General features: G+C 44.5%; 1 protein-coding gene across 2 annotated transcripts; it reads left to right on the top strand.

Moving 5' to 3' along the window:
• Positions 1 to 24545, top strand: LOC105902081. Of its 2 annotated transcripts, XM_031572662.1 has the most exons (23): positions 1 to 366; positions 1031 to 1103; positions 3520 to 3567; positions 4582 to 5114; positions 9429 to 12099; positions 12197 to 12241; positions 15334 to 15452; positions 16973 to 17126; positions 17352 to 17470; positions 17672 to 17798; positions 17945 to 17980; positions 18113 to 18225; positions 19059 to 19185; positions 20740 to 20882; positions 21075 to 21201; positions 21454 to 21483; positions 21585 to 21694; positions 22023 to 22149; positions 22353 to 22480; positions 22632 to 22755; positions 23106 to 23264; positions 23610 to 23769; positions 23898 to 24545. In XM_031572662.1, exons 1-23 carry the CDS (start codon positions 278 to 280, stop codon positions 23984 to 23986), a joined length of 5451 nt encoding a protein of 1816 aa, XP_031428522.1. In that variant the 5' UTR covers positions 1 to 277; the 3' UTR covers positions 23987 to 24545. The 2 variants fall into 2 exon arrangements, with proteins under 2 accessions (XP_031428522.1, XP_031428523.1); XM_031572663.1 differs by lacking the exon at positions 3520 to 3567.
• Positions 24546 to 25153: the final 608 nt, after the last annotated feature.

The raw sequence follows: 25153 nt of genomic DNA, 5'->3' as shown, positions 1-25153 counted from the left end.
TGTGGATCCGATGAGGCTGTAACAGTTCCCAAATCCTTCAGAGAGGGCAGTCTGGCCACACTGACTTCCACCGTAGCCTACTTCCGTTTAGTCCACTTCATTGCGTTCTATCGGACTGTAGGAGAGTTTTCACTGCCTAGGGCTCTGAGAATCCCACTCTAGGCGAAGCATGCAGAGTTTCCAAGCTGAAACAAAACTAATTACGAGCTACATATTGTTCTAAAATACGATCTTCTGTCGAAATCCATTTTTTGACTAAATTTTTCCACCGTCGAGAATGAAAAGGCAAAATTCATGGCAAGACGGCATCGCAAGACTTTTTAAATCAGATGATTCTGACAAAACGGCAAAAGAGAGTGGTACCACGTAAGTTATTGGTAATCTGATGCATATAATTGATCTTAGAGGCCCTTTATAGGATCCTCACATCTGAACTGTTTGTTTGTAAAGATGCGCATGTTCGATAAAGTTTTGTTGTATGTGTTGACGTAGGTTGGTGCCATTCCCAGATTAAGAATGATCTGATGGCAGTAATCTTGGTGAAATGTGAATCTACTGTTTTCACCTGTCATAAGCATAGCCTACATCGATTCTATGTTCGAAGCGTTGTTTCAGATGTTAACAATTGTCAAATGTTCAGAGGTGGAGCTTGTCGAACTGCGGGAAAGTTAATTTTGGAATGGCCCACCCTCATAACTAACGATTCCTCAGACTTGGCTGTGATTCAGAAAAAAGTGCCTCACGGAAGCAGGAAGCATAATTTTAACTATTTTGTGTTAGTCATATTTCTGTTAGCTATTCTTGGATATACTTTAAAGACAAAACTAGTTCTGCCATTTGAGCCTAAGCATGGGCTATCAGTTACATGGAAAGGGTGGGTCCCAGTTCCACTATTGTGACTTTAATGGATTCAGTCATCCTTTCTCTACTACTTACAGAAATGACTTAAGCGGTTGAAAATGACACTGACTCTTATGAACGACACTGGTGGGTTTTTGATGTAATGTAGTTTTGCTTGCCATCCTCACAGTGGCCTGGAAAAGGAGACTGCATTTGAGAGGAGAGATGATGATCCATATGACAATGATCTGGACATGTCAAAGGTATGAATTCCACCCTATCCTATGCCAGATAAGGTTACGTTCAGGGAGTGTCATCCCTGAAAGTTTACATTCTGCATGAACCTCACAGGACAAATCCACTCAATCACTGACAGACCTGCGTTTATGACTGAAAGAACTTAGACAGAGGTTGTTCAGTTTGGATGATATTGGTCTGTTCTTACGCAGAAAACCTGGGGATTAGAAATAATTATAAAATTAGAAATTAGGATTATTAGAAATAATTATAAGATTAGAAATTAGGATTATTAGAAATAATTCTAAAATGGGTGAATGGATTTATATGCACACAAGTATTTGAGTCTGCAAAAGGAAGAGCTGTCCAACAGATATCCCATCTGGTGAAAGAACAGAATAAAGAATGTGGTATTGTGTACTCGTGTGTTGTTGTGTAACCTGCGTGTGAAGTACCGTCCTACATGGGAGAGTGTGGCTCTTGGACATGCGCTAACAAAGAGGCTAAAGCCAATGGGTGCTAGTGTCTGTTGATAGTCTCTTAAAGCCCTTGGGTGCTAGTGTCTGTTGATAGTCTCTTAAAGCCCTTGGGTGCTAGTGTCTGTTGATAGTCTCTTAAAGCCCTTGGGTGCTAGTGTCTGTTGATAGTCTCTTAAAGCCCATGGGTGCTAGTGTCTGTTGATAGTCTCTTAAAGCCCATGGGTGCTAGTGTCTGTTGATATTCTCTTAAAGCCCTTGGGTGCTAGTGTCTGTTGATATTCTCTTAAAGCCCTTGGGTGCTAGTGTCTGTTGATAGTCTCTTAAAGCCCTTGGGTGCTAGTGTCTGTTGATAGTCTCTTAAAGCCCTTGGGTGCTAGTGTCTGTTGATATTCTCTTAAAGCCTATGGGTGCTAGTGTCTGTTGATAGTCTCTTAAAGCCCTTGGGTGCTAGTGTCTGTTGATAGTCTCTTAAAGCCCTTGGGTGCTAGTGTCTGTTGATAGTCTCTTAAAGCCCATGGGTGCTAGTGTCTGTTGATATTCTCTTAAAGCCCTTGGGTGCTAGTGTCTGTTGATATTCTCTTAAAGCCCTTGGGTGCTAGTGTCTGTTGATAGTCTCTTAAAGCCCTTGGGTGCTAGTGTCTGTTGATAGTCTCTTAAAGCCCTTGGGTGCTAGTGTCTGTTGATATTCTCTTAAAGCCTATGGGTGCTAGTGTCTGTTGATAGTCTCTTAAAGCCCTTGGGTGCTAGTGTCTGTTGATAGTCTCTTAAAGCCCTTGGGTGCTAGTGTCTGTTGATATTCTCTTAAAGCCCATGGGTGCTAGTGTCTGTTGATATTCTCTTAAAGCCCTTGGGTGCTAGTGTCTGTTGATAGTCTCTTAAAGCCCATGGGTGCTAGTGTCTGTTGATAGTCTCTTAAAGCCCATGGGTGCTAGTGTCTGTTGATAGTCTCTTAAAGCCCTTGGGTGCTAGTGTCTGTTGATAGTCTCTTAAAGCCCATGGGTGCTAGTGTCTGTTGATAGTCTCTTAAAGCCCTTGGGTGCTAGTGTCTGTTGATAGTCTCTTAAAGCCCTTGGGTGCTAGTGTCTGTTGATAGTCTCTTAAAGCCCATGGGTGCTAGTGTCTGTTGATAGTCTCTTAAAGCCCTTGGGTGCTAGTGTCTGTTGATAGTCTCTTAAAGCCCATGGGTGCTAGTGTCTGTTGATAGTCTCTTAAAGCCCTTGGGTGCTAGTCTGTTGATAGTCTCTTAAAGCCCTTGGGTGCTAGTGTCTGTTGATAGTCTCTTAAAGCCCTTGGGTGCTAGTGTCTGTTGATATTCTCTTAAAGCCCTTGGGTGCTAGTGTCTGTTGATATTCTCTTAAAGCCCTTGGGTGCTAGTGTCTGTTGATAGTCTCTTAAAGCTTTGGGGAGTGTATTTTACACACCAGCTGACTACTGTTACTCCTGTGTCTTTAATAAGATGTCTTTGTCAGAGTATGGCCTCCAGTTGGGGTTGTAACTTTCTCTCTTAATTGGAACTAGTTTCTACAGCACAGAATATTCAGTTAAAGTCATTGGTGCACAGTGATTCATCTCTGAGATGTGTGGTAGTATGTAGCAGCCAGCCACCATGGTTGTTTGGCATTCATGTTTGTGTGCAGACTGATAGTGTTGAGGGGCTCAGAGCCCTTCTCTCTTAAATAACAACAGTCAAACTCTTTTATCTCTTTCCCTTTTCCAGTAGGACAGAAAGAAAAGGATCATACCTGCATTGTAATTGTCTAGTATACATTTCATTGTTCAGTTTTGGTGTAAATATGTACTGGCCATTTGCTGTCAGATGCATTTCATTTAATTGAGCAGGAATATACCACATAGTGGATCAGTGTTGTTCCTTGCGAATACTACTCTCGGAAAGTAAAGTAGGTCATCACCAACGCCAAAACCAACGCTTGTTTTCGTTATCATTTGTTTTTGTTTGTCACAGAGCCAAGAAGGCAGCAAATGCAATCATCCGAACTCATCACGACACATTGTAAGCTTCCTTCTCTCCCTCTCAACATCCTGCTGAAGTGAGGGAGAGAGGAGAGGAGAGGAGATGTCGCACGGTGCCATTGTGTTGTGCAGCCACTCTAGTCATTGGATCACGGCAGAGCAGTGCACCCGGGTGCCTGGCTCTGTTCTGAGACCTGTCTGTTTCAGTCCGTCCAGACGTCTGAAAACGTTTCCCCATCTGACTCATGTAGCTACATAGTGTTGGAGTCATTTGGAGTCCCTAAAAGAGCCATCACATCAGACATCACAGAGTCTTTCTGTTTGCTTTTGGAAAAAGGGCTGTGTCACTATCGTTACATCATGGCATTCCTCTTATCTGATGTCAAAATTATTACAATTCTTAAATGTACTTACTGATTAATGAATTCAGTGTTCTGGTAGAGTAAGACAATATCTAAAAAATATGAAATAGAAATAAGCACCTTGAGTATCATGGTGGTTTTAGGGGCATCAGTAATTGACATTTTGCTTTGGCAGTTTATGATAACACCACGTTGAAACACACAGAACATAATGTGCCCGAGTTGAGAGGTCATTCTACAAGCGATCTCCGTGTTTTCAAGGATGTAGAATGTCAAATTCAAAAGCAAGTGCAAGAATGTATTCAGTTGATACTGTGCAATTCCCCTCCGATTATTGGCTCTCTGTTTTAGTCATGAAAGAGTTAACATTCATTGTGGGCGGGTTTGGGGGGAGGGGAAAGAAGGGGGAGGGGGAGCCGTCTGCTTCACAGGCACATAAGGATTAGAGCGAGCCTGCCTGCCTGCCTGCCTGCCTGCCTGCCTGCCTGCCTGCCTGCCTGCCGCTGCTGCTGTAAAAGGCAAGCCAGTGGGAACGATCGAGTGGAGCTGCTTCTCACGGCTCACTTTTCTCTGGTGGTGCCTCTGCTTGTGTGGCCGACAGAAAGCGGTGCTCAGAAACGTACCCAGATGCCCTCTATTCCTCTGTCTCGCTGCCTCCTCCTAACTCTGTCCCACTCTTTTCCCTAATGTAGGCCTTCCAGGGCTGTGAAGGGGAAGAAGGAGCAATTTGTAATAATCGGGACACGCAGGAGGCGAGTGTGCCGGACAATGAGGCGGGCTCTTTGTGGGAACTCCCTGACAGGCAGTCTCCTCTCGGCCTGGCCAAATCCCTGGGGCCCGGCTCACCTGCGCCCCCCTCAGATTCATTTCTCAAAAGACTTGGGAGTCTGTTCCACTTCTTCTCCAAAGCAGAAACGAGAGTACCTCAGCTCGAGCCAAATTCAGCCGCGCTGTCAGAGCCCGGAGGAATAACATGCGAAGCAGACAGAAGCCAGCAGCCCAGTGACACTACCATCGGGCAGCCCAGTGACACTACCATCGGGCAGCCCAGTGACACTACCATCGGGCAGCCCAGTGAGACTACCATCGGGCAGCCCAGGGGGGGCGACGTGGGTCCCCAGTGTCAGGAGATGGACAAACCACCCAGCGAAGACTCTGCTGACATGGCAGAGGAGACAGCCATAGTAAAACCATCTGAACCAGCGGAACAGACACCAGAGAGTTTGTAAGTTCCCCTCTCTCTTCTGCTGTTCTCAATCAGGTTGTTTTCATCATGGAAACCACTTTTACATCAGGCTCTCAAACACTGTTTAGTCCAAGACTGCTGTCTTTTCATGTTGGGTGTCACTTTTAAAGTGTTCCTTCCTGGTGGACATATTTAAATACCAGGGACTGGTTTCCAAAAGATTTATTCAGGTTATGTAACTGCCTTGAAATATGAATTCCCCGGAAATGTGACTGTATTTAGAGCTTTCGGATCAACTTCAAAAGAAACTCAACTGAGCCTGCATGGAACTAGCGTAAGTGAGGCAGGCATGCTTAAAGGTTGTTAGGTGAACTAGTTTAAGGGAGGCAGGCCTGCTTAAAGGCTACTGGGTGTCATGAATGCATTCCAGGTTTCAGGAGTTCTCCCAGACTTTGCATGTGGGAGTTTATATTGGCTGACATCGCACAGATGCTTCAGGGTGGCTGTGTCCTGTCCTGGCATGAAATTCAGTAACATGTGACCTCACGACTGAAAGAGCCTCCTTGGCATACACACAACATTGTTCTGAGCAGATCAGTCTTCTGGTGTCTTAAGGGTTCATGCTGATGTCTCTCATATTGCCATGGAGGAGCTAGCTGTGCTGTGCTGCTAAATCATAAAACTAGGGCACTTCCTTGTCTCTGCCTTTTCCCCCGGGGGATAAGCGCAAGCATATAGACTAAGTAGCTTGGATAATATTGGATAATGCAGATTGTATTAGGCCTACAGTAGTTTTAACATCCAGACTGACATACACCCATGGCCAGCCTTAACACTAAGGCAATATTGTTTTCATTTCTTCATACACGACAGAAGTGGGCCAGTGCTGTTATCACTAATCACTAGGCTTTATGGACACTAAGGAGTGATAAGTTGCCACTGGTTGTGATATGAATTGATATGAAATTGAACCGATTCCAAGATGCAGTGGTCTTAGTCTTTGTCACTGTGTGTAACACATTGGTTATAGTGGTGGTGGTAATGTCTTTCACTTCGATTCTCTTTCTGTCTCTTTGTCTTACTCTCTTGTTGTCTTGTTTGTCTCTCTTCTGCCTGCTTGTCGTCCAGACTGTTGGGTTTGCTCTCATCTGTGTCCATGTCCACTGGACAGATGAATATCTCCAAATCTGCCGTGTCACAGCAGCCCTCCGCTTCAGGGGGGGGGGGGGTGGGGGTAATGATCCTCAGCTTGGGTCTCCCTTGCTCATCTATGGGAAGGTCTTATTCTCATTCCCTTGGCGGCTGAACCTACGGCTCTTCTGTTTGGGAGATCATGTGACCTTGTTGGTCAGTGGCCTTGTCTCTGAAGTGTGAGCGTGGAGCGTGTGGTCCTGCTTCACTCACTCACTCACTCACTCACTCACTCACTCACTCACTCACTCACTCACTCACCCACTCACTCACACACTGTGCCTTCCTACTGGTTTTGAATCTCACATTCTCAGCAGAAGCACTTAACAGAGACTGTGCTACACATTGTGAACAGCCACTTCCCTCTATTATTGTGCTGTGGGGGGGGGGAAGGAAACCGTGACATTTTGAGAGAGACATGATGACCTCGGTGTAAGACCAAGTGTGGGAAGCAGAGAAAAGCAGTATTGTGCTGAAATCATTTTTGAGGGAATAGAATTGTTGCTACAAAAGGCCAGGAAAAAAAGGCCTATCTGTGCCACAAAAGGCATCTGTATTGACTGTATTGAGGCCCACAGTCAGAGGCTGGCGTTGTGAATGTTTTTTGATAGATGTTTTTTTGAAAGATGCAGGTTTCTGCTTTGACAGAAATAAATGTAATATCTTGAGTGTGCCCACACTGTGTGTCTGTGGCGTGTGAGTCCTTCCCCTTGAGAACAACAGACAGGGCTGCTGTAGGCCAGATTCACTGTGTCTGTGTCTGTGGCGTGTGAGTCCTTCCCCTTGAGAACAACAGACAGGGCTGCTGTAGGCCAGATTCACTGTGTCTGTGTCTGTGGCGTGTGAGTCCTTCCCCTTGAGAACAACAGACAGGGCTGCTGTAGGCCAGATTCACTGTGTCTGTGTCTGTGGCGTGTGAGTCCTTCCCCTTGAGAACAACAGACAGGGCTGCTGTAGGCCAGATTCACTGTGTCTGTGTCTGTGGCGTGTGAGTCCTTCCCCTTGAGAACAACAGACAGGGCTGCTGTAGGCCAGATTCACTGTGTCTGTGTCTGTGGCGTGTGAGTCCTTCCCCTTGAGAACAACAGACAGGGCTGCTGTAGGCCAGATTCACTGTGTCTGTGTCTGTGTCTGTGGCGTGTGAGTCCTTCCCCTTGAGAACAACAGACAGGGCTGCTGTAGTCCAGTTTCACTGTGTGTCTGTGGCGTGTGAGTCCTTCCCCTTGAGAACAACAGACAGGGCTGCTGTAGTCCAGTTTCACTGTGGACAGCTCATGTTTGAGCACAGACACACCCCTCTTCTGTTTCACCTCCATATGCAAACAGTGCTCTGTGCCGTGCCTCCACACACACCGTGTCACCGAGGCCTACAGGAAGGCTCCAGTCATGAAACTATAAAGTCTCAACAGTTAACTTTTGTGAAAGGTATATGTCTAACATACTGAATTTGTTTGATATTAAATGATTGTGTTCTACTCCAATTAATGAATAATCCTCCAGTGCCTTGAAATACTACTCAAAGCCTCACACTCCTCCTCCTCTGACTCCAGTATTGTTTGGACAGTCAATTGTTCCCCCCCCCCCCCCCCCCTCTTTTCCGTGGTGGATTTCTTGAGTATCTCTGTAGGAAGCCTGTGCCGGGGGCTAATGGGACAACATAGGGAGTGGCTCTGTTTGACTGTGAGGAAGCCTCTGTTTCTGAGCCATCCTGGCCGTTGTGTAAGAGAGGCTTGGGAGATGAACTCACAGAGGCTTCTCTCTCTCTCTCTCTCTCTCTCTCTCTCTCTTTCTTTCTTTCTTTCTTTCTTTCTTTCTTTCTCTCCCTCCCTCCCTCCCTCCATCTCTCTCTCTCCCTCTCTCTCTCCCCCCTCTCTCTCTCTCTCTCTCTCTCTCTCTCTCTCTCTCTCTCTCTCTCTCTTACGTTTGATCTCTCTCTTAAACTCATTTCACAGTCAGATGTTTGCTGTGGTTATTTTTATTTATTTATTTATTTATTTATTTATTCCCCATTTGGAACGATGTCACGCTCCGAGTGGAAAGCTGGTAAGGGAAAGCAAAGATGGAGTGTGCATTAAGATCTATAATTTGCTCTCCGTGATGCTCCTAAGACTGTGTTGTGCACTGAGGCCAGACATAGTGAGTATTGTGCACGATATTAAACTACAAAAGAGACATGTGGTCTCTTAAAAATAGTCTCTTGTTCCTCTCAAACCATTACCATCGGATACTGTTTACAGACTTTTATTGTCAGCAGTCCACCACAGCGAGGACCAGGAAGAGCCTGTGCACCTGCACCTATGAATCAGCACGTGAGAAGACTACACTATCCATGACTGTGCTACATAGTAAAGAGTGATTGGTCGAACTGAAATGACAAATGCCACTTAAAGGAGAGAGTAAACAAATATGAAATGAATGACAACAACGACATGATGACTGGCGTTAGCAGCAGAACAGTTACGAAGAAACAATTTATTTCATCATGTCCTGTATGAAGATCTTTCATTTTCATTTGCATGGACAAATCAGTTTTATTCCCAGTGTGTGAAGACAATATGGCATGTTTACTTCAGCCTGATAAATCAGGACGGGACTTTAGGTGACATTTGTTGCCGCCATATGGGTATCTTCGAGGGCACCAACTTTGCCTTTTAAATGAACAGTACTCCAACATGTCATCTACAAGGCCATTGCCATTGCCATTGCATAGAAAGTTAAACATGGTAGTTAAAACCATTGTCATCGTCATCACACTGTTGTGACACAGTTCATGTATTTTATTAGTGTAAAGTGTATAACCTTATGTGTCTTACAGTGAAGTCTTTTTTTGTCTTCTTTAACATTAGTCAGCTTTGTTAAGCAACGTTACTAATTTACGTTAATACATTTATTTGTAATACGTTCATTTATTCTCTTACTCTTTTTCCTTTAGACCTTGGAACAGGCATAGTCCAAAGGTTCTTAGATAGGCAATGTGTTCAGTTGCTCAGTCGGCTTTGGGCAGATCCACTCACAGATGGAAATGAATATTTGATGTTCTGTGCTGTTTGAGTGGCTGTTATTACACATCATGTACATGGCCACGGTCTCTTAAAAGCGTCTCTGAGTGTGCTTGTGCGTTTTCTTGTCTAAGCGTGCTCCTCTCTTCTCTCTTTCACACAGACCGTCTGTGGATGAAGATCACGGGACGGCACGGGAACAAGCTGCAGACCATCGGATGTCGAGAGAACACCCTGACGAGGGCCAGCAGCAGGCCTTCGAGGGTCCAGCAGTCATCACACACACAACCTACAGAGGCCAGAAGGAGGTCAGAAAGATGCGGAGGAGACAACCCTTGCAGATCTACTCTCCCATCTCCGAGGGCGATGAGAGCCATGTCAGCAGGTCGAGTGTCTCCAGCGAGGGTGTAGGAAGCCCTCACCCTGCTTCACCCTCCTCGGATCAACTCAACCCACAGCGGGACACCCAATCAGCTGTGGAGCTCACAGGTGTGCGCTCAGAGCAGACTGAGTGTTTGCCTCCACAGGAGGATCATCTAGAGCCGTCTTCACAGGCTGCTGATGTCCAGTTAGCCGTTGCCCAAGATGCTGCCGCCCGCACACACAAGGTTGAGGATGCTCCTTTTGGGCATCAAGGTTGCCAAGAGGTTGCCTCTCCTTGTGCGCCAGTGCCTGGCGTTACGAACTGTGAGGAGAATAACTGTTTGTTGGACACAAATACGAGCCTGGAGGTCCAGTTATCTGGTCTGCCTGTTGGTCTGGGGGACTGTAGTCAGGACACATCAGAGGGTGAGGGTGCACTAGTGCTGGGGGACTGTAGTCAGGACACATCAGGAGGTGAGGGTGCACTGGTGCTGCCCCTGCCTCTGGGGGACTGTAGTCAGGACACATCAGGAGGTGAGGGTGCAGTGGTGCTGCCCCTGCCTCTGGACGAGGAGAGTCTGCGCTGTGAATCAAAAGCCATGGTTGATATCATACTGAAGAATGCTCTGACTGCACTGCAGAAAATAGAGACGTCTGAACGAGACAGTGACGTTCCTCACGAGGCCGATGTTGAGTGTGAACCCTTTATATATGCAGGAGCAAGACATGGAATATACCAGAAAGAGGACTATGAATTTAAAGATGCTACGCAAGAACTGGAGGATAAACATGTTGCGTCCACACATGTGGATGACCAAGTCATCTCCAGTAGAGCACAGGGGGAAGGGAGCAGGTCCACCTTCTCGTCAGGCTATGAGTCCATCGCAGGGTCAGACACAGATATACGGTGTAGTCCTGCTCAAAGCTTTGAAGGGAGTCCTTTAGCTCTTTCAACCAGCGGTCAGCAGGTTGAATCTCCTTCTTTGGCGATGCCTGAAATGACAGATTCTTACAAAGGAAAGGTAACGGGAGATACTGAATCTGAAAACAGAGACAATGACAATGAAAATGGTAAGCTAATAAGAAAGGCAATGTTTGAAGAGGAAGATAGAGACTCTGAAGGTTGTGTAGCATTTGAACCCAAGCTGAAAGGCTTAGGAACTGTGACATTTGAGGTAGACGGCCTATACTCTAACCCTTGCCTTGGAAGTGAACCTGAAGTGGAAGATGGTAACACAGAAGTCCGACCAAAGCCCTCTCAACATTCAAAGCAATCAGTCGAAATTCCACCAGTTTCACATTTCACTATTCAGAGTGGATCCAATCATGATGCAAACAATACACTTGTGGACTTTAAAGTCATTTTGAGCACAGAAGATGCAAACACAGATTCTGAATCTTTTAGTTTAGCATGTAAGCCTGAAGAGGTTCAGAGTCAGGAAGTTGGGAGACCAAAGCCCTTGCAAGTTGCACCGCAGTCATTAGAAAGCCATAGTTTTAAAGGCAAGGCCATGACGGAGCCCACTTGTTTTAGCCAAAGTGAATCTAAGCCAGAGTGGAGTTCAGTAAAGGCACATTGGTGCCTCGTCTCTGAAGACCAGTTGCAGAATTCTGAAACGTGTGTTGAAGCCACAGTTCTGGATGTTAAAGAGAGTTTAAGAACATTCATAGCCCATTCTGAGGGCAAACATGATGTGGATATTGATCAGTCAGCCAGCTCAATCAGTCTGTTGCTCTCGCCACCTCAACCTTTCCTCAACTCAGGCGTTCCTATCATCGGTGACCAGGAGGAGGAAATGGATGCAATATTTGTTAACGACACGGGACCCATGGAGAGACCCGCAGCGCGGAGAGAAAAGACCTATCCTTTCTCCCTCTCTCCCATCTTCGAGGAGGAGGAGAGCCTGCAGGGGCCGCCGGCCACAGAGGAGGAGCTGAAGAGTGCGGAGCAGCAGACCTGCTCCATCCTGTCCCTCCTGCAGTCGGTGAGCGAGCGGCTCCAGTCGAGTGCCTTCACCGACAGTGACCCTGAGACGACATGCACAGACTCCACGGACGCTTTCCCCTGTCCACGCTGGGGCAGCCTCTCTGACAAAGAGGACGTAGATGAGGTGGACCATTTCATTGATCAGGACGCAACACTCCCCCCTAACACCTTAAAGGACCATTTCATTGATCAGGACGCAACACTGCCCTCTAACACCTTAAAGGACCATTTCATTGATCAGGATCCCACACTTCCCTCTAACACCTTAAAGGACACGGCTGAGATACTACACGGCTGCATAGAACAAACAATCAGTGGAGTATCTCATGAAGCCCTTGAAGAGAGTGGTGGGGTGACTACCCTGTCCACACCTAAAAGGAGTGCCAGCAGCCCATATTACGAGTGTCTGCTGAAGTCTAACCCAACACCGTTGCCTCAGGAAGAGAATATTAGTGGTGGAAACCTGTCAAAAGCATCGGTCAAGGTAAGGACAGTTAACATGTGCTGCTCATGAAGTAGAAATGACGGTGAATGATAAGTGGAAAGGGTTGTTATTGGGGCTGTTGTTTCTGTCATTATAGGGGGAACAGCTAAGCCCTAGAAGGATCATCCCAAGACCCTCTGTGGTAAGAGCTTCAAGTTTTTTTTGTGTGTGTCTTATGACAGATCTTACACCAATTGATGGGCTACAATACAGAGGAGCAAACAATGGTGTACCATTCTAAGATTTCTTGTAGATTCCCAGTGAAGCTTTAACACAGTGAAATGGCAACCATCATTATTGAGAACTCTCCGCGGGGCCTCATGAATGTATCTTAGATTAATACTGTTCCAGAACAGTTTTTACTTGCATTTGAAGGCTGATCTTTCTCAAGCATGTACTCACTATCTATAGTAGAATAGTGCAGTATAGTTGCATGGCGTAGCATAGTGTAAAGGAAAGTAGTAAAGTTGCATAGCGTAGCATAGTGTAAAGGAAAGTAGCAAAAGATGAGGAATGTAAAGATCACAGAGCTGAATTTCTTTGTGGATTATTACTCTTTATTTAATTAAAACAAGAAAATCCCATACATATAATCAAAATCAACTGTTTACAAAAAGCATTTTTAACATTTATGTCAAGAAAAGCAAAGACCCCTCTTAATTAAAGATGAGAGCAAAGACCCCTCTTAATTAAAGAGGAGAGCTTTTCCCATAATGAGGGGTCAGGGCAGTTGAGTGGCTGGTGTGAGAGTTAACATTCCCTCCCTTCTTTTAACACGTTTAAGAGTCTGGCAGCACAGACTCGCCATTAGTTCTACCGCTATGCCATGACATCCTACGTGCCATTCCTTTGAAAAACAAGGAACGTAGACGTCTGAAATGTATTTAAGTATGGGGTCTTTCCCCATACATCCCATGTCGACTCAAATGTTGCATTTTGATAAATCTTTTATTAATGAACTAATGAATTGTTGAGCATTGGCCAAATGTTTTATTTGAATGGGCACTTTCTTTGCTATGATTTGGTAGAATTAGGTAAGAGGTAGGGATGCACCGATACCGATACCAGTATCGGTATCGGTGCCGATACTTCGTTAAAATACTCGTACTCGTACTCGTTTTGAATTGCCGATACCAAGCACCGATACCACTCATCAGTTTTTCACTGAATCAAACTGGCCGGGCTATGCTGACACAAAATGTGATTTATTGTCCTACCTGTCCTACCACTCTCTGCCAGACTAGTAAGTAGCTTATTTGCCGTCTTGTGTTGCATTTGCTTGATGTTTGACTGTGTTAGGAAAGTTTGTCATAGTGTCAAAGTATTTCAGTATACAGGTTTCGCTAAATTTAGCTGCTAGCATCTCGTTAGCGATTAGCAATTCCGTTGAGCTGCCTTAACGGCGATTTGGGCTCATTTTAAGATAAATGACGACGACAGGAGTAAGGCACAGTGTAAGATCTGCACTGCTACGGTGTGGAGGGGCGGAAAGGAAAGTACTTTAACACACTTTAAGTGTTTAATACAAGCAATTTGATTAAACATCTGAAGACACACCATAGTGCTAAGTACACAGCGTTCACTGATGCTAGTGGCGCAAGACCGAAGCAACCAATCTTAACTGACGTCTTGCAAAAGAAAAAAGCACGCACACACAGAGAGAGAGGTAGAGAGAAAGACTGTGCCACATAGGTTAAGTGATTGTTTGTGTACTTGAGCAGGAGATTCTTCTGATCCTTTTGTAACTGAAATGTGCTCTTGTGCTAATCCAGTAATAGTTCTGTTCACTTTTTGTTAAGCAGACTGTGTTGTTAACTATGCAGCAAATTGAATTGCCTTTATCTGGTTATATTTGCATTTTGTCTCATGTGATGATATTGTCTGTTTGAAGGCTTTTTTTGTGTGTTAAAACCAGAAAGCTCTGTTTATTTTTGGCTTGGGATAGCCTTCTGTTAATTTTGTACTATAGGCTTGACATAATCTAAAATAAAATCTGCCTCCGAATTAATTGCACTTTCATGGAGACCAAATCTAAGAAGTATCGGTATCGGTACTCGGTATCGGCAAGTACACGAATAAAAATACTCGTACTCGTATCGGTTTGTAAAAAAGTGGTATCGGTGCATCCCTAGTAAGAGGGTTTATCATTTCTCCATTTCCATTTTGTATACTTTATAAGAAAGTGTATTTTAAGGGCACTGGTCGGAAATTATGTTTGGTCCATGGATAGTCTTGCTTCAAAATGGTACGAGGTAGAAACAAACAAGATGTTTGACTTCTTTTGGAAAATAAGCTTTAATCTTGGAATCACATCTTATAATATACATACTGATGGGTTCTTTAGTTTCCTTGTCCAAGAGAACATGAAATGAAATGGAACTCTGTCTGACACAGTTTAACCCTCATGTTGTGTAACATGGTAACACTTGTTGTGTTGTTTGTATTTGTGTATGTATGTTTGTGAGTTAAATTAAGTGTATAAGCTACTGGATGACCTAAATTTCCTTCGGGATTAATAAAGTATCCATCTATCTATCTATCTACTTGTTGTAGGGCTGGTCAGAATTGACTGGCCTGGCAGAAATGTTAATAATGCTTTTATGTAAACGGTTGATTTTTATCATTTGGATTTATTCAAAATATGGGAAATTCACAAAATATTTTAACACACATACAACTAGAGCAAATGTAAATGTTCATGATTATTAGTATTTTGTGTCTTGAACAATGTATTTATATACATTTAAAGACTGTAATCTTACAGCATAACATCACAGTCTTTGGTCAAATAATGGTTCAACTGGTTTAGAGAAACTGGTGTTACCTGTATAACAGTGTAGGACATTGGTGATGAAGGCTCTGTCATTGTTGACAGGAGACACAGCAATGTAACGATGCTGTTACAAGGCTGATAGTGTTATTCCTCGGCACGTCTTTTAAAAAGAATGAGGAAGTGATTTAGACATACTACATTTTCTGGTCTTGGCTACGCCTTGGTTTGTGTTATGAAGTTCACTACCAGATCACTCATCACCACCCATCTCTGGGACACCACGCAGGTGGAAAGGTGCTCGTATTCTGGAGGGGGATATTCTGCCACAAGGCACCCACGGCGTGTCTCTAGCTTACAGAGTAACAATAAACTGACAACGGATGGTCAATACTGAAAGTGACAATTATTGCTATCATCAAAACTATTATATTAAACTATTGCCCATATTTCTTTTCACTCAGATGCATATCTATGATGGTGTGACATTCTCTGGAGCGAAGCGAACATTCTGTGGCGATGTGGTGGACACGGAAGGAATGACCTTCAAGACCGGAGTCTCTATACGAGTGCTGACAGGATGGTACGGAATCTCATCTGTCAATCCATCACAATTTGAAGTTTTATAGCCCCGACATATTTTGTGCAAATTGTTGATCGTTCGTTTACCCTCTTTGTTTTTACAAAGTTTAGTTTTTAAAAGATGAGCTGCTTTACTTTTAAAGAGATAGATAGTTCCACACCACATTCACTTAGTAATGAAACCATGAAGGATGCAGTTGTGGCTGTTTTGAATCATCTCACTGCACTCTTTGACATGTTCCTCTAGGTCGAGAGCTTGTGTAAAGAGCTGTACGGGACGGTGGAGCCATGAATCCTCCCGTGCTCGACTAGATGTGAGGCTTGTAGAACCAGTTCTCTCTTTTGAGAGATATGCACAGCTTTAGAAGTAGTGGTAGATCACAGCCCAGCGAGTACAGAGTGGCTGAGCTGATCATTTATTGATAGTGAATCATAATCGTCATTCTGTTTCGGAAGGGCTGCCGCGCTTAGCTTGGTGTGTAGTGGAAAGCTTACGCAAGGTCTCATTTTTAATGGATGCCCACCTTCCATTTGTATTGAGAGGCACGTCCCCTAGGGTTGTTGCCTTCGCTGCATTATTTACATGAGAGCTAACATACCAGGAGGCACAGCGGTAGGAACAGCGAACGGAGCTGGGAATGGGAGCGCTCTCATGTCTCGGAGCACACCAGTCACATTGCCAGTGTGCTGATGTAGTCATTTCTTTAGTCAGCAGTAGTTGCTTTCTGTCCCCCACACAGATATGACTTTAAAAGGTGCTATGGCTATTTTGGTCTCCTATATGGCCGTAGTACCATTTTCCATGTGTTGTGCAATACTCAATCTGACCCCCCTTCCACCCCATTGAAGGTTCTGTCAGGATTGTTCTTCCAGGTGTGTCCCAGTAGTGGCTTTGAATGATGGAAAAAAAAAGCAATCAGTAAAAGAGGTCTGTAAACCTTACAGAGAGTTTCGATTGTTATTTTCAGTGGCGATAGAGTTTGAATGGAGCAAGACAATGATTAACCTGGAGACAAACTTCTGACTCTGGGGTTCATGGCCAACTGGACACAGACACACTGCCAACGATGTTTGAAAGGGCAGATTCAATGTTGACTTGTCCTGGATGCTCCAGCGTCCTCATTTTCATTTTTTTTTTATTTTTCTGTTTTTATTTAGTTTGCGTTCTGGAACTTGGTGAAGCTGTCACTGTCTGTGTTTTTAGTAGCAGGTTATTGTATAGAACAGAAACTACTGTTGTAATTTGTCAGAACACAAGCCTATTTCGTGTGTGTGTGTGTGTGTGTGTGTGTGTGTGTGTGTGTGTGTGTGTGTGTGTGTGTGTGATATGTATGTATATGTGTTTTATATGTGTATCCTGTTGTGAGGAAGAGTTAGGTTAAGTTGTGGGTGGAGCTTTTGTCTCCATGGCTTCAGTTTGTGTTGTGCAGATACTTCTGAAGACAGTAATGCTCTCTATATGTGTATGGAAATGAACATGAACATGGAAGGGCCAGCTCAAACTGTGTGTGTGTGCCGCAGCTGGCTGCTGTATGTGGAGCCGGGGTTCCGAGGGTCCTGTGTAGTCCTGGAGGAAGGGGAGAAGGTGCTGACCTGCGGGGAGGGGGAGCTGAAGGAACACAGCACTGATTCTACAGGCCAAGTCTCCATTGGATCCATTCGAACAGTCGTTAAGGTATTTCCCCCGTTGTCCATATCAGTGTCTATATTTAATGAGTCTCCTTCGCTGTCGCTGCATGTCTTCCTTTGGGTCCTCCTCAAAGCTGACTTATTCAGCTATTCCCTCTTTTTATCGTGATGTCTGCTGCTCTCTCAAGGTTGATCCGCCATCATTTCTGTAGCCTTGTTTTCTCTGCTGAGTGTTCTCAGCATGTTTATGGAATTTCGTTGTGCTTTGTAGGATGATGGTATTCCTGAAATCCACTGTCATGGAGAGGGTGAATCCCCAGTTGTCCTTCATTCCCAGATCGGGAATCTGGAGGCTGTCCAGTTATCTAATCTTGCTGTCAAGTCTGGATGGTAAGAATGGTCTCATTGTCTTTGAATTCTTGAGGAAAAAGAAAAGAGAGACCATTTATTTATGACACAAATCCATGATGGTAACATCTACATTGGTTTTCTGATAAACTTGACTTGATATGTGTCTGTGTTTCCTCTGAAATCTTCAAATTGATATAATCATTTTCTGTATATTGGTGTTTGTTTTGCTGCTAACTGAAGCTGGCTGGCATACGAGCTGAATGGGTTCAGGGGTCATTCTGCTGTTTTGGAAACGGGAGGAAAAACAACACATGGACCCGGGTCACTTGATGTCACGCATGCGAGATCACTGCGTCCGCTGATGAGGGTAAATATTCAACTCGCTGTGTAAACTTGTGCTTACAGCCACTTAAAACACACGGACATTTATTTTGTGGAGGACTTCGATGAAGTGATACAGAGCTCAGCTCAGCCATTTCTTCTCTCATTTGTCATCACTGGTTCTTTTGACAGGGAGGGCCCAAAGTCACAAGACTGCTGGATCCCAAGGTGAGAGGTGGCGGTGGCAGTATTGAACAATGAGGAAGCCTCTCTCTGCTCTCTGAGTTTTGCTGGAGTGGTTGGTGATGTGCAGTATGTGCAGGTGGTGGCTAAATGACACCTGATTCCTTGATCCTGCAGATGGTGCTCTATGAACTCCCCCATTTCCAAGGCCGGTGCAGGGAGCTGGGGGCCCACGTGCCCTGGGTGGAGGGGCTGCCCACGGTCTCCTCGCTGCGAGTCCTCAGCGGAATGTAAGTCATGCAGCCGCCCTCGTGCCCGCGTGCCCGCGTGCCCACGTGCCGCCCGCCGCCACCGATGATCCCTCTCAGTCAACACATGCTGTGGCTTGCACTCAATCGGTTGCTGTTAGGTGAAAATTCACCCTAGTTACCTCAGGACTCCGGAGCTGCATATAAGTATATTTATTAGACAAACAACAATTGCAATTGGGCTCACTCACAAAAGGTCGGAAGAAGCACAGTTCGTCCCTTCTTATCACTTCTGGTCTAAACATGCTCTTGTACATATGCAGACTAAGTGGCACCTAATATTCTAAGTTACACACACGCAGAAACACAGAAAAGCCATGTTCCTGCTTACATAAGTACATGATTCATATAAGGAATATATTAATACAAGGCACTTGATTCATATATTCTTAAGTAATTAACAGTGTTTGGAAATGATCTCAATCTGTTGCTAACAGAAAGAGATAGGCACTGGGCTTTTGTTTGCCACGGTTCACCTTGCCACAGATCTCCTTGGGTGTGGTGCAAAAAATCAGTTTACTTGACTTCTGGATTTTCTTACGCTGGTAAAAAACTTCAAATAAGTCACTGTGTTTCTGCCTGCCCAATAATGAGTCCGCCAAATGAGTCAAGTAGAAGGTGTGTGTGTGTGTGTGTGTTTGGGTTTGTGCCTGCATGCCTGTGCTTTTCAAATAGGAGAACGCTATAAAAGGTAGCAGATATGAACTTTTTGGCCATCCATTGATCTTGATCAAGTGGTGATTGTACTGTGTTGGTTTCATAAATGAGTAAAGTGTTGAGTGTTAGATCTCCTTTTGTCCTGTGCTGTTTGACAGATGGGTGGGGTACTCCAGAGAACAGTACCGAGGCCAGCAGTGTTTGCTGGAGGAGGGTGAATACGGTGACTGTCAGGAGCTTGGCGGGTCGGATCATGCTCTCCTCTCCTTCCGCTTTCTACTGGCAGTGAGTTCACACTCATAAACGCACGCGCACGCACACGCACGCACACACACACACACACACACACACACACACACACACACACACACACACACACTCATAAACACATGCACACGCACACACACACACACACACACACACACTCATAAACACACGCGCACGCACACGCACACGCACGCACACACACACACACACACACACACACACACACACATATACACACACACACACATACACATACATACACATACACATACACACACACACACACACACACACACACTCATAAACACATGCACACGCACACACACACACACACACACTCATAAACACACGCACACACACACACACACACACACACACACACACACACACACACACACTCCTCCCACTGTCTTGACTTGTAAGCACCTGCAGTATCAGAGTATCAAATGGATACACATCTAAAATTCCAAAGAGATAGACTATACTATTTATATGTATTTTGACATGTATTTACAGATTATGGAATTTGCTTACCAGAAAGTGGGTCAGGTTTTGCATAACATTACAACCTAGTTTTAGGGCTAATTGCTCTAGTGGTTGATCATGCGACTGCCACTGCTGCTATCAAACCGCAACAGGCACCACACCTCCTGTGCCTTGCCATTCCTCCTGGCTGAGATGAGTCATAATGGCCACAGACATGCCCTGTGGCAGTGTGCACTCACACACAGACAGTGTTCTAAGGGTAGTGCACTCACAGACAGTGTTCTAAGGGTAGTGTGCACTCACAGACAGTGTTCTAAGGGTAGTGTGCACTCACAGACAGTGTTCTAAGTGTCATGGCAGTGTGCACTCACAAACAGTGTTCTAAGGGTAGTGTGCACTCACAGACAGACAGTGTTCTAAGGGTAGTGTGCACTCACAGACAGTGTTCTAAGGGTAGTGTGCACTCACAGACAGTGTTCTAAGGGTAGTGTGCACTCACAGACAGTGTTCTAAGTGTCATGGCAGTGTGCACTCACAAACAGTGTTCTAAGGGTAGTGTGCACTCACAGACAGTGTTCTAAGGGTAGTGTGCACTCACAGACAGTGTTCTAAGGGTAGTGTGCACTCACAGACAGTGTTCTAAGGGTAGTGTACACTCACAGACAGACAGTGTTCTAAGGGTAGTGTGCACTCACAGACAGACAGTGTTCTAAGGGTATTGTGCACTCACAGACAGACAGTGTTCTAAGGGTAGTGTGCACTCACAGACAGTGTTCTAAGGGTAGTGTGCACTCACAGACAGTGTTCTAAGTGTCATGGTGGCCCTCTCCGTCTGTACTTGAGTAACACCTAAATGATGAATATCACTCTAAGCTGTACCTACCTAAAGTGGTGTTAGGATTCAGGTTTTAATGGTTTAATACATGTTAGTGTTGAGTATTAATGCCCGGTTAGACTGTCAGAATTTAAAGGATATACTTACATCTTAAGGAATACATTATCTTCAGAATCCATGCTTTGAATTGAATGCAGCACCATCTGTACGCATTCAATGTTTTTTTCTTTCTCCTATATTGCTTTTGTCAGGATTGTATTGAACCAGCCATCTCGTTGAGGAATGCTCACTGTCCTGACACTCATCCTATGGACATAGTTGACCTGGATGTTCCCGATGTGGAGAAAGGAGGCCCCGACCCAGCACCCGCTTCCATTCGTGTCAAGAGTGGAGTGTAAGTGTGGCATGTTGAGGAATGTTGTGTTGAGGTTTAGTACTGCTGTTTGTTTGGAAGAGTGACTTCACAAAATCATTGATTGCACTGGAAAAGGCTTAATATGCATCTTCTAAAGTCTAGAAGTCTAGAGTCAGTGTGAGTTAGTATTGAGAATTCGCCTGTGTTGTCGTGTGTGTGTGTGTGTATTAGATGGGTTGCATACAGTGGGAAGTTCTTCTCTGGGGACCAGTACATCCTGGAGAAGGGCCTGCACTCGGGTCCTCTGGACTGGGGCCACTGCAGTGGTGAAGTCATGTCAATCAGGCCGGTCCGGATGGTGAGTTTCTGGACCTGGTCTTTGAACACCTCAGAATCAGAATCAGAATCAGAATCAGACCTTGATGTTAGTTGTGAGAGTTGGCTGTATTTAAATAATTCGTTTGTACTTCTGTCCATACCATCCAGCTTGATCATGAAACTGTGTTGTTGTAGCATATTGCTGTGTGTTTGATTTGGGTGATTTGTTTTTATATCACATTTTATATTCCAATGAACAACCATATACGTAAACATTGTTTCTCTTCTGCAGTCTGCTGGAAGCAGGGAGCCAAAGTACCTGGTATGTAATGTTATGAATTACATTTTCCAAAAATTACGAAGCTGAGATTGTAAAGTGAATGAGATCTAACCGGCTCTTCCTCGTCCTCTTCCTCCTTGAAGATTCGGGCCTACAGTGAGCCCCACTTCAGCGGTGACCAGGGCGAGTACGAGTCGAAAGCAGCCGACTGCAGTGCTCTTCATCCCGTGTCATTCAGGGTGATCCATGGAAGGTGAGCCACTGGCTTCTACTCTGTGACCCCGGCAACCAGTGATGCAGCCGCCGACGTGGCCCCTGCACTGGCAACATCTGTGTGATGAGTAACCTTGGCAACATCTGTGTGATGAGTAACCTTGGCAACATCTGTGTGATGAGTAACCTTGGCAACATCTGTGTGATGAGTAACCTTGGCGACATCTGTGTGATGAGTAACCTTGGCAACATCTGTGTGATGAGTAACCTTGGCAACATCTGTGTGATGAGTAACCTTGGCAACGTCTGTGTGATGAGTAACCTTCATAGAGGCTGTATCTTCACCTTGTCATTGTGTTTTGGTCTAGTTGGGTGCTGTTCGATGAAGAGGACTGCTCCGGGAACCAGTTTGTGCTGTCGGAAGGCCTCTATCCCAACCTCACCTCATGTGGCAGTGAGGGATCAGCCATCAAATCCCTCAAGCCAGTTCCATATGTAGGTACATCCCTCTCTGTGCTTCGAGCTTTCATCTATCTGTATCTGAGCACTTGGTTTTCCTCTATTCCCCAACTAATGTATCATACTTTGAATGCGTGTGTGTATGACCTGGACAAATCTGCAAAATTGTAGATTTAATTTTGAAACAAATTGCAGGAACTAATCGTTACTAAAAAAAGTACCTGTATTTTTCTGGTCAGTGTTTTTCAGATCCATCCATTAGGCTGTACTCCCTGGACTCTTTTGAAGGCTTGGAGACCGAGGCCGTTACCACTATGGATGGCATGAATGGCTTTTTCACTCAGTCTCTCCGGGTCAACGGTGGACTGTGAGTCCTTTCTGCTTTACTTACCAATACCCCACTACAATAGAAGGCCTGTTCTTATATCAATAATATCCATTCTTTATGTGAAATGTGAGAACAGGAGCAGAAGGATGTCTAATGTACTAATGAGATGTTTCTCTTACCGTGACCATAGATGGGTGGTGTATGAGTACAGTAACTTTAAAGGCCGCCAGATGCTCCTAACGACAGGGGAGTACTCCATGTGGACTGAGCACAGCGGCTGGGACACCATTGGCTCTCTTCAGCCTCTTGGACGGGTAAGGCCGGGACACACGGATAAGAATGTTTATGCTAAAAATATACTTTCTACTAAACTTAAATCAGATAAACCAACACTTTGTGGTTGTAAAAGATCCAGGTCCTGCCTACCTCAGCTCTTTCTTGAAGCTCTTAAATAATGAGTTATTGTAAGCAGTATGCTTAAATAAATACATAACAATATTACTTGACTTGACCAGAAGGGAAATTACAACAAGAAAGACAGTAAAAGTTGGAGTAAAAGTTGTTGAGACCAGCCAGCCAAATGATGATGTATTTATCAAATGCAATTAAAGCCACCAAATGATGTATTTATGTAATAGTGATACCCTAAATGTATGCTTCACAGCCAAAAGCTTACGTTCAGTTGAGAAACCGGGTTCTAGGCTCATTACTGACTGCAGAAGAGACTCAGGACAGGGACTCTCCAGCCAAGGTGTCTCTAAAACCTGCCAAGTCATTGGACTGTCAACAGTGGATCTTTACTGATGGACTCCTCAAGTGCAGGGTTAGTGTGCAACACTTTACCTAGCAGGGAATTGTAATCTCTTTCAAGCCAGGGGATATGAGGATTAACGTTAAAGGTGTATTGTTTTTTTGTTAAGACAAGTTACAATTGATCATGCCTCTATTTTGATAGTGTGAGAACAGAGGTTATAGTATTCAAAAACAGAGTTAAAAATAGCCTTTCTATCTATAGTGCATTCTTGAAACAGGATAGAAATTTTGAAACAGGATAGCATGAATGCAGGCATGGCTTGAAATAGCTTATTTGCACATCTACTGTTTGTGAACAGCACATTACAGTAGAGCTTTGATGTGTGCACGTGTGATATGTGTGTTTGTCCCTCAGGTGGGGAAGGCTTGCATGTCTGTGATTGGTGGGAAGGCTCAGGTAGGGGCCCGAGTGGCCCTTTGGCCCCAGCACGGACGCACACACCAGAGGTGGAGTCTCAACCAAAATGGGACCATTTCCTCACATCTCAACCACAGCCTTGTGCTGGACGTAAGAGGTGAGGCTTCACAGAGAGTTTTGATCATACCTTTTGATCCAGTATCCTCCTATGTTTTTAAAAGGGAATGTTTTTGAAATGGTTTGTCCGGTTTACAAGAAAATAAACATGTTTTTCTTTGCACCTAGGTGGGAATGGCATTGACAGGGACCACTTCATCGTCAATCAGTTGTCAGCGGGTCCGTCGACACAGTACTGGGACATGGAGTTGGTGTAGTCAGCGGGTCGGTCGACACAGTACTGGGACATTGAGTTGGTGTAGTCAGCGGGTCGGTCGACACAGTACTGGGACATTGAGTTGGTGTAGTCAGCTGGTCAGTCGACACAGTACTGGGACATTGAGTTGGTGTAGTCAGCGGGTCAGTCGACACAGTACTGGGACATTGAGTTGGTGTAGCCTGTTCTTACTATTACTGTCTTTTATTATTGAAGCACATTTGCACCTCCATGAGTTTCGCTTTAAAAGCGACCTTTTAATGCGGGTTCACCCTTCCCTCTATGAAACTTGGGATGGAAAGGATTTTTTTTCAACCTTGATGTCATGGAAGATCCTCGGGACAAAAGCAGAGGATTATTTCAAAACGTCCCTGCCGTCAAGACTAAAGACCAAGACTAAAACCTCAAGCGTGTATATTTTTCAGGAAAAGGTCATCTCACTGGACTTAAAGATGTATATTATTAATATTATATAATGTTAAATTTGTGTATAAATAAGAAAATATTCAATCACAGGTCACATATGTGTTACTGTAACTAATAAAGTGCCAATAGACTGACCTCTGACCTCTGTCTATGCACCTGTATGTGAAGCCCTGGTCCATTTGTTGGGGGTTTGTGGCAGACCTTTTATAATTGTGCTGATAATCCAGAAATCGACTCCTATCTTGGTGTAGGAAACACCAAGGTGTGCTTTCAAGATGGCAAACATTACTGAGCAAAAGACATCGTTCATCCTGAATAATCCTACACATGTTACACACTATACACAGCTAATGCGACTGTTTTAGTTGCCTCATAAAAAGGATATATATTTCAAGAACTCCAGGTGTTAGTACTTCACACATTAGTTCAGAGTAATTGTTCATACATATTGTGACTCTGCGTGTCCATCATTTGAGAGGGGTTTCATCGGTTTTATTTACACGTTTGTTGTGAAATGATTGCGTTGGCAATGAACCTAAAGTCACCGTTCTTCCTGAAGTATATTTAACCTCCAATCTATTGGCAATATTAAACGGTCCTCCTTAGCCATACTGCATGTTGCCAGTTTTGAAAAGATTTGTTGAGGCACTATAATCATTTTTAAAGGGAGTTCTTACCATGCACTTCATTCATTTGATCAACCTACAGCTTAGTCAATTCACACAGTCTTGTGCCCCATCTG

Source organism: Clupea harengus, chromosome 8 (assembly GCF_900700415.2).
Source record: "Clupea harengus chromosome 8, Ch_v2.0.2, whole genome shotgun sequence".
NCBI classification, from domain to species: Eukaryota; Metazoa; Chordata; class Actinopteri; order Clupeiformes; family Clupeidae; genus Clupea; species Clupea harengus.
The sequence above is the reverse complement of the archived record's forward strand: the minus strand, read 5'-3'. Positions and strand labels throughout refer to the sequence as shown.

Coding starts and splice junctions, on each gene's coding strand:
- LOC105902081 (XM_031572662.1), top strand. CDS start 278: ATGAAAAGGCAAAATTCATGGCAAGACGGCATCGCAAGACTTTTTAAA. Junction 12,100..12,196: donor TGTCAAAAGCATCGGTCAAG/GTAAGGACAGTT, acceptor CTGTCATTATAG/GGGGAACAGCTAAGCCCTAG. Junction 17,981..18,112: donor CAAGACTGCTGGATCCCAAG/GTGAGAGGTGGC, acceptor TTGATCCTGCAG/ATGGTGCTCTATGAACTCCC.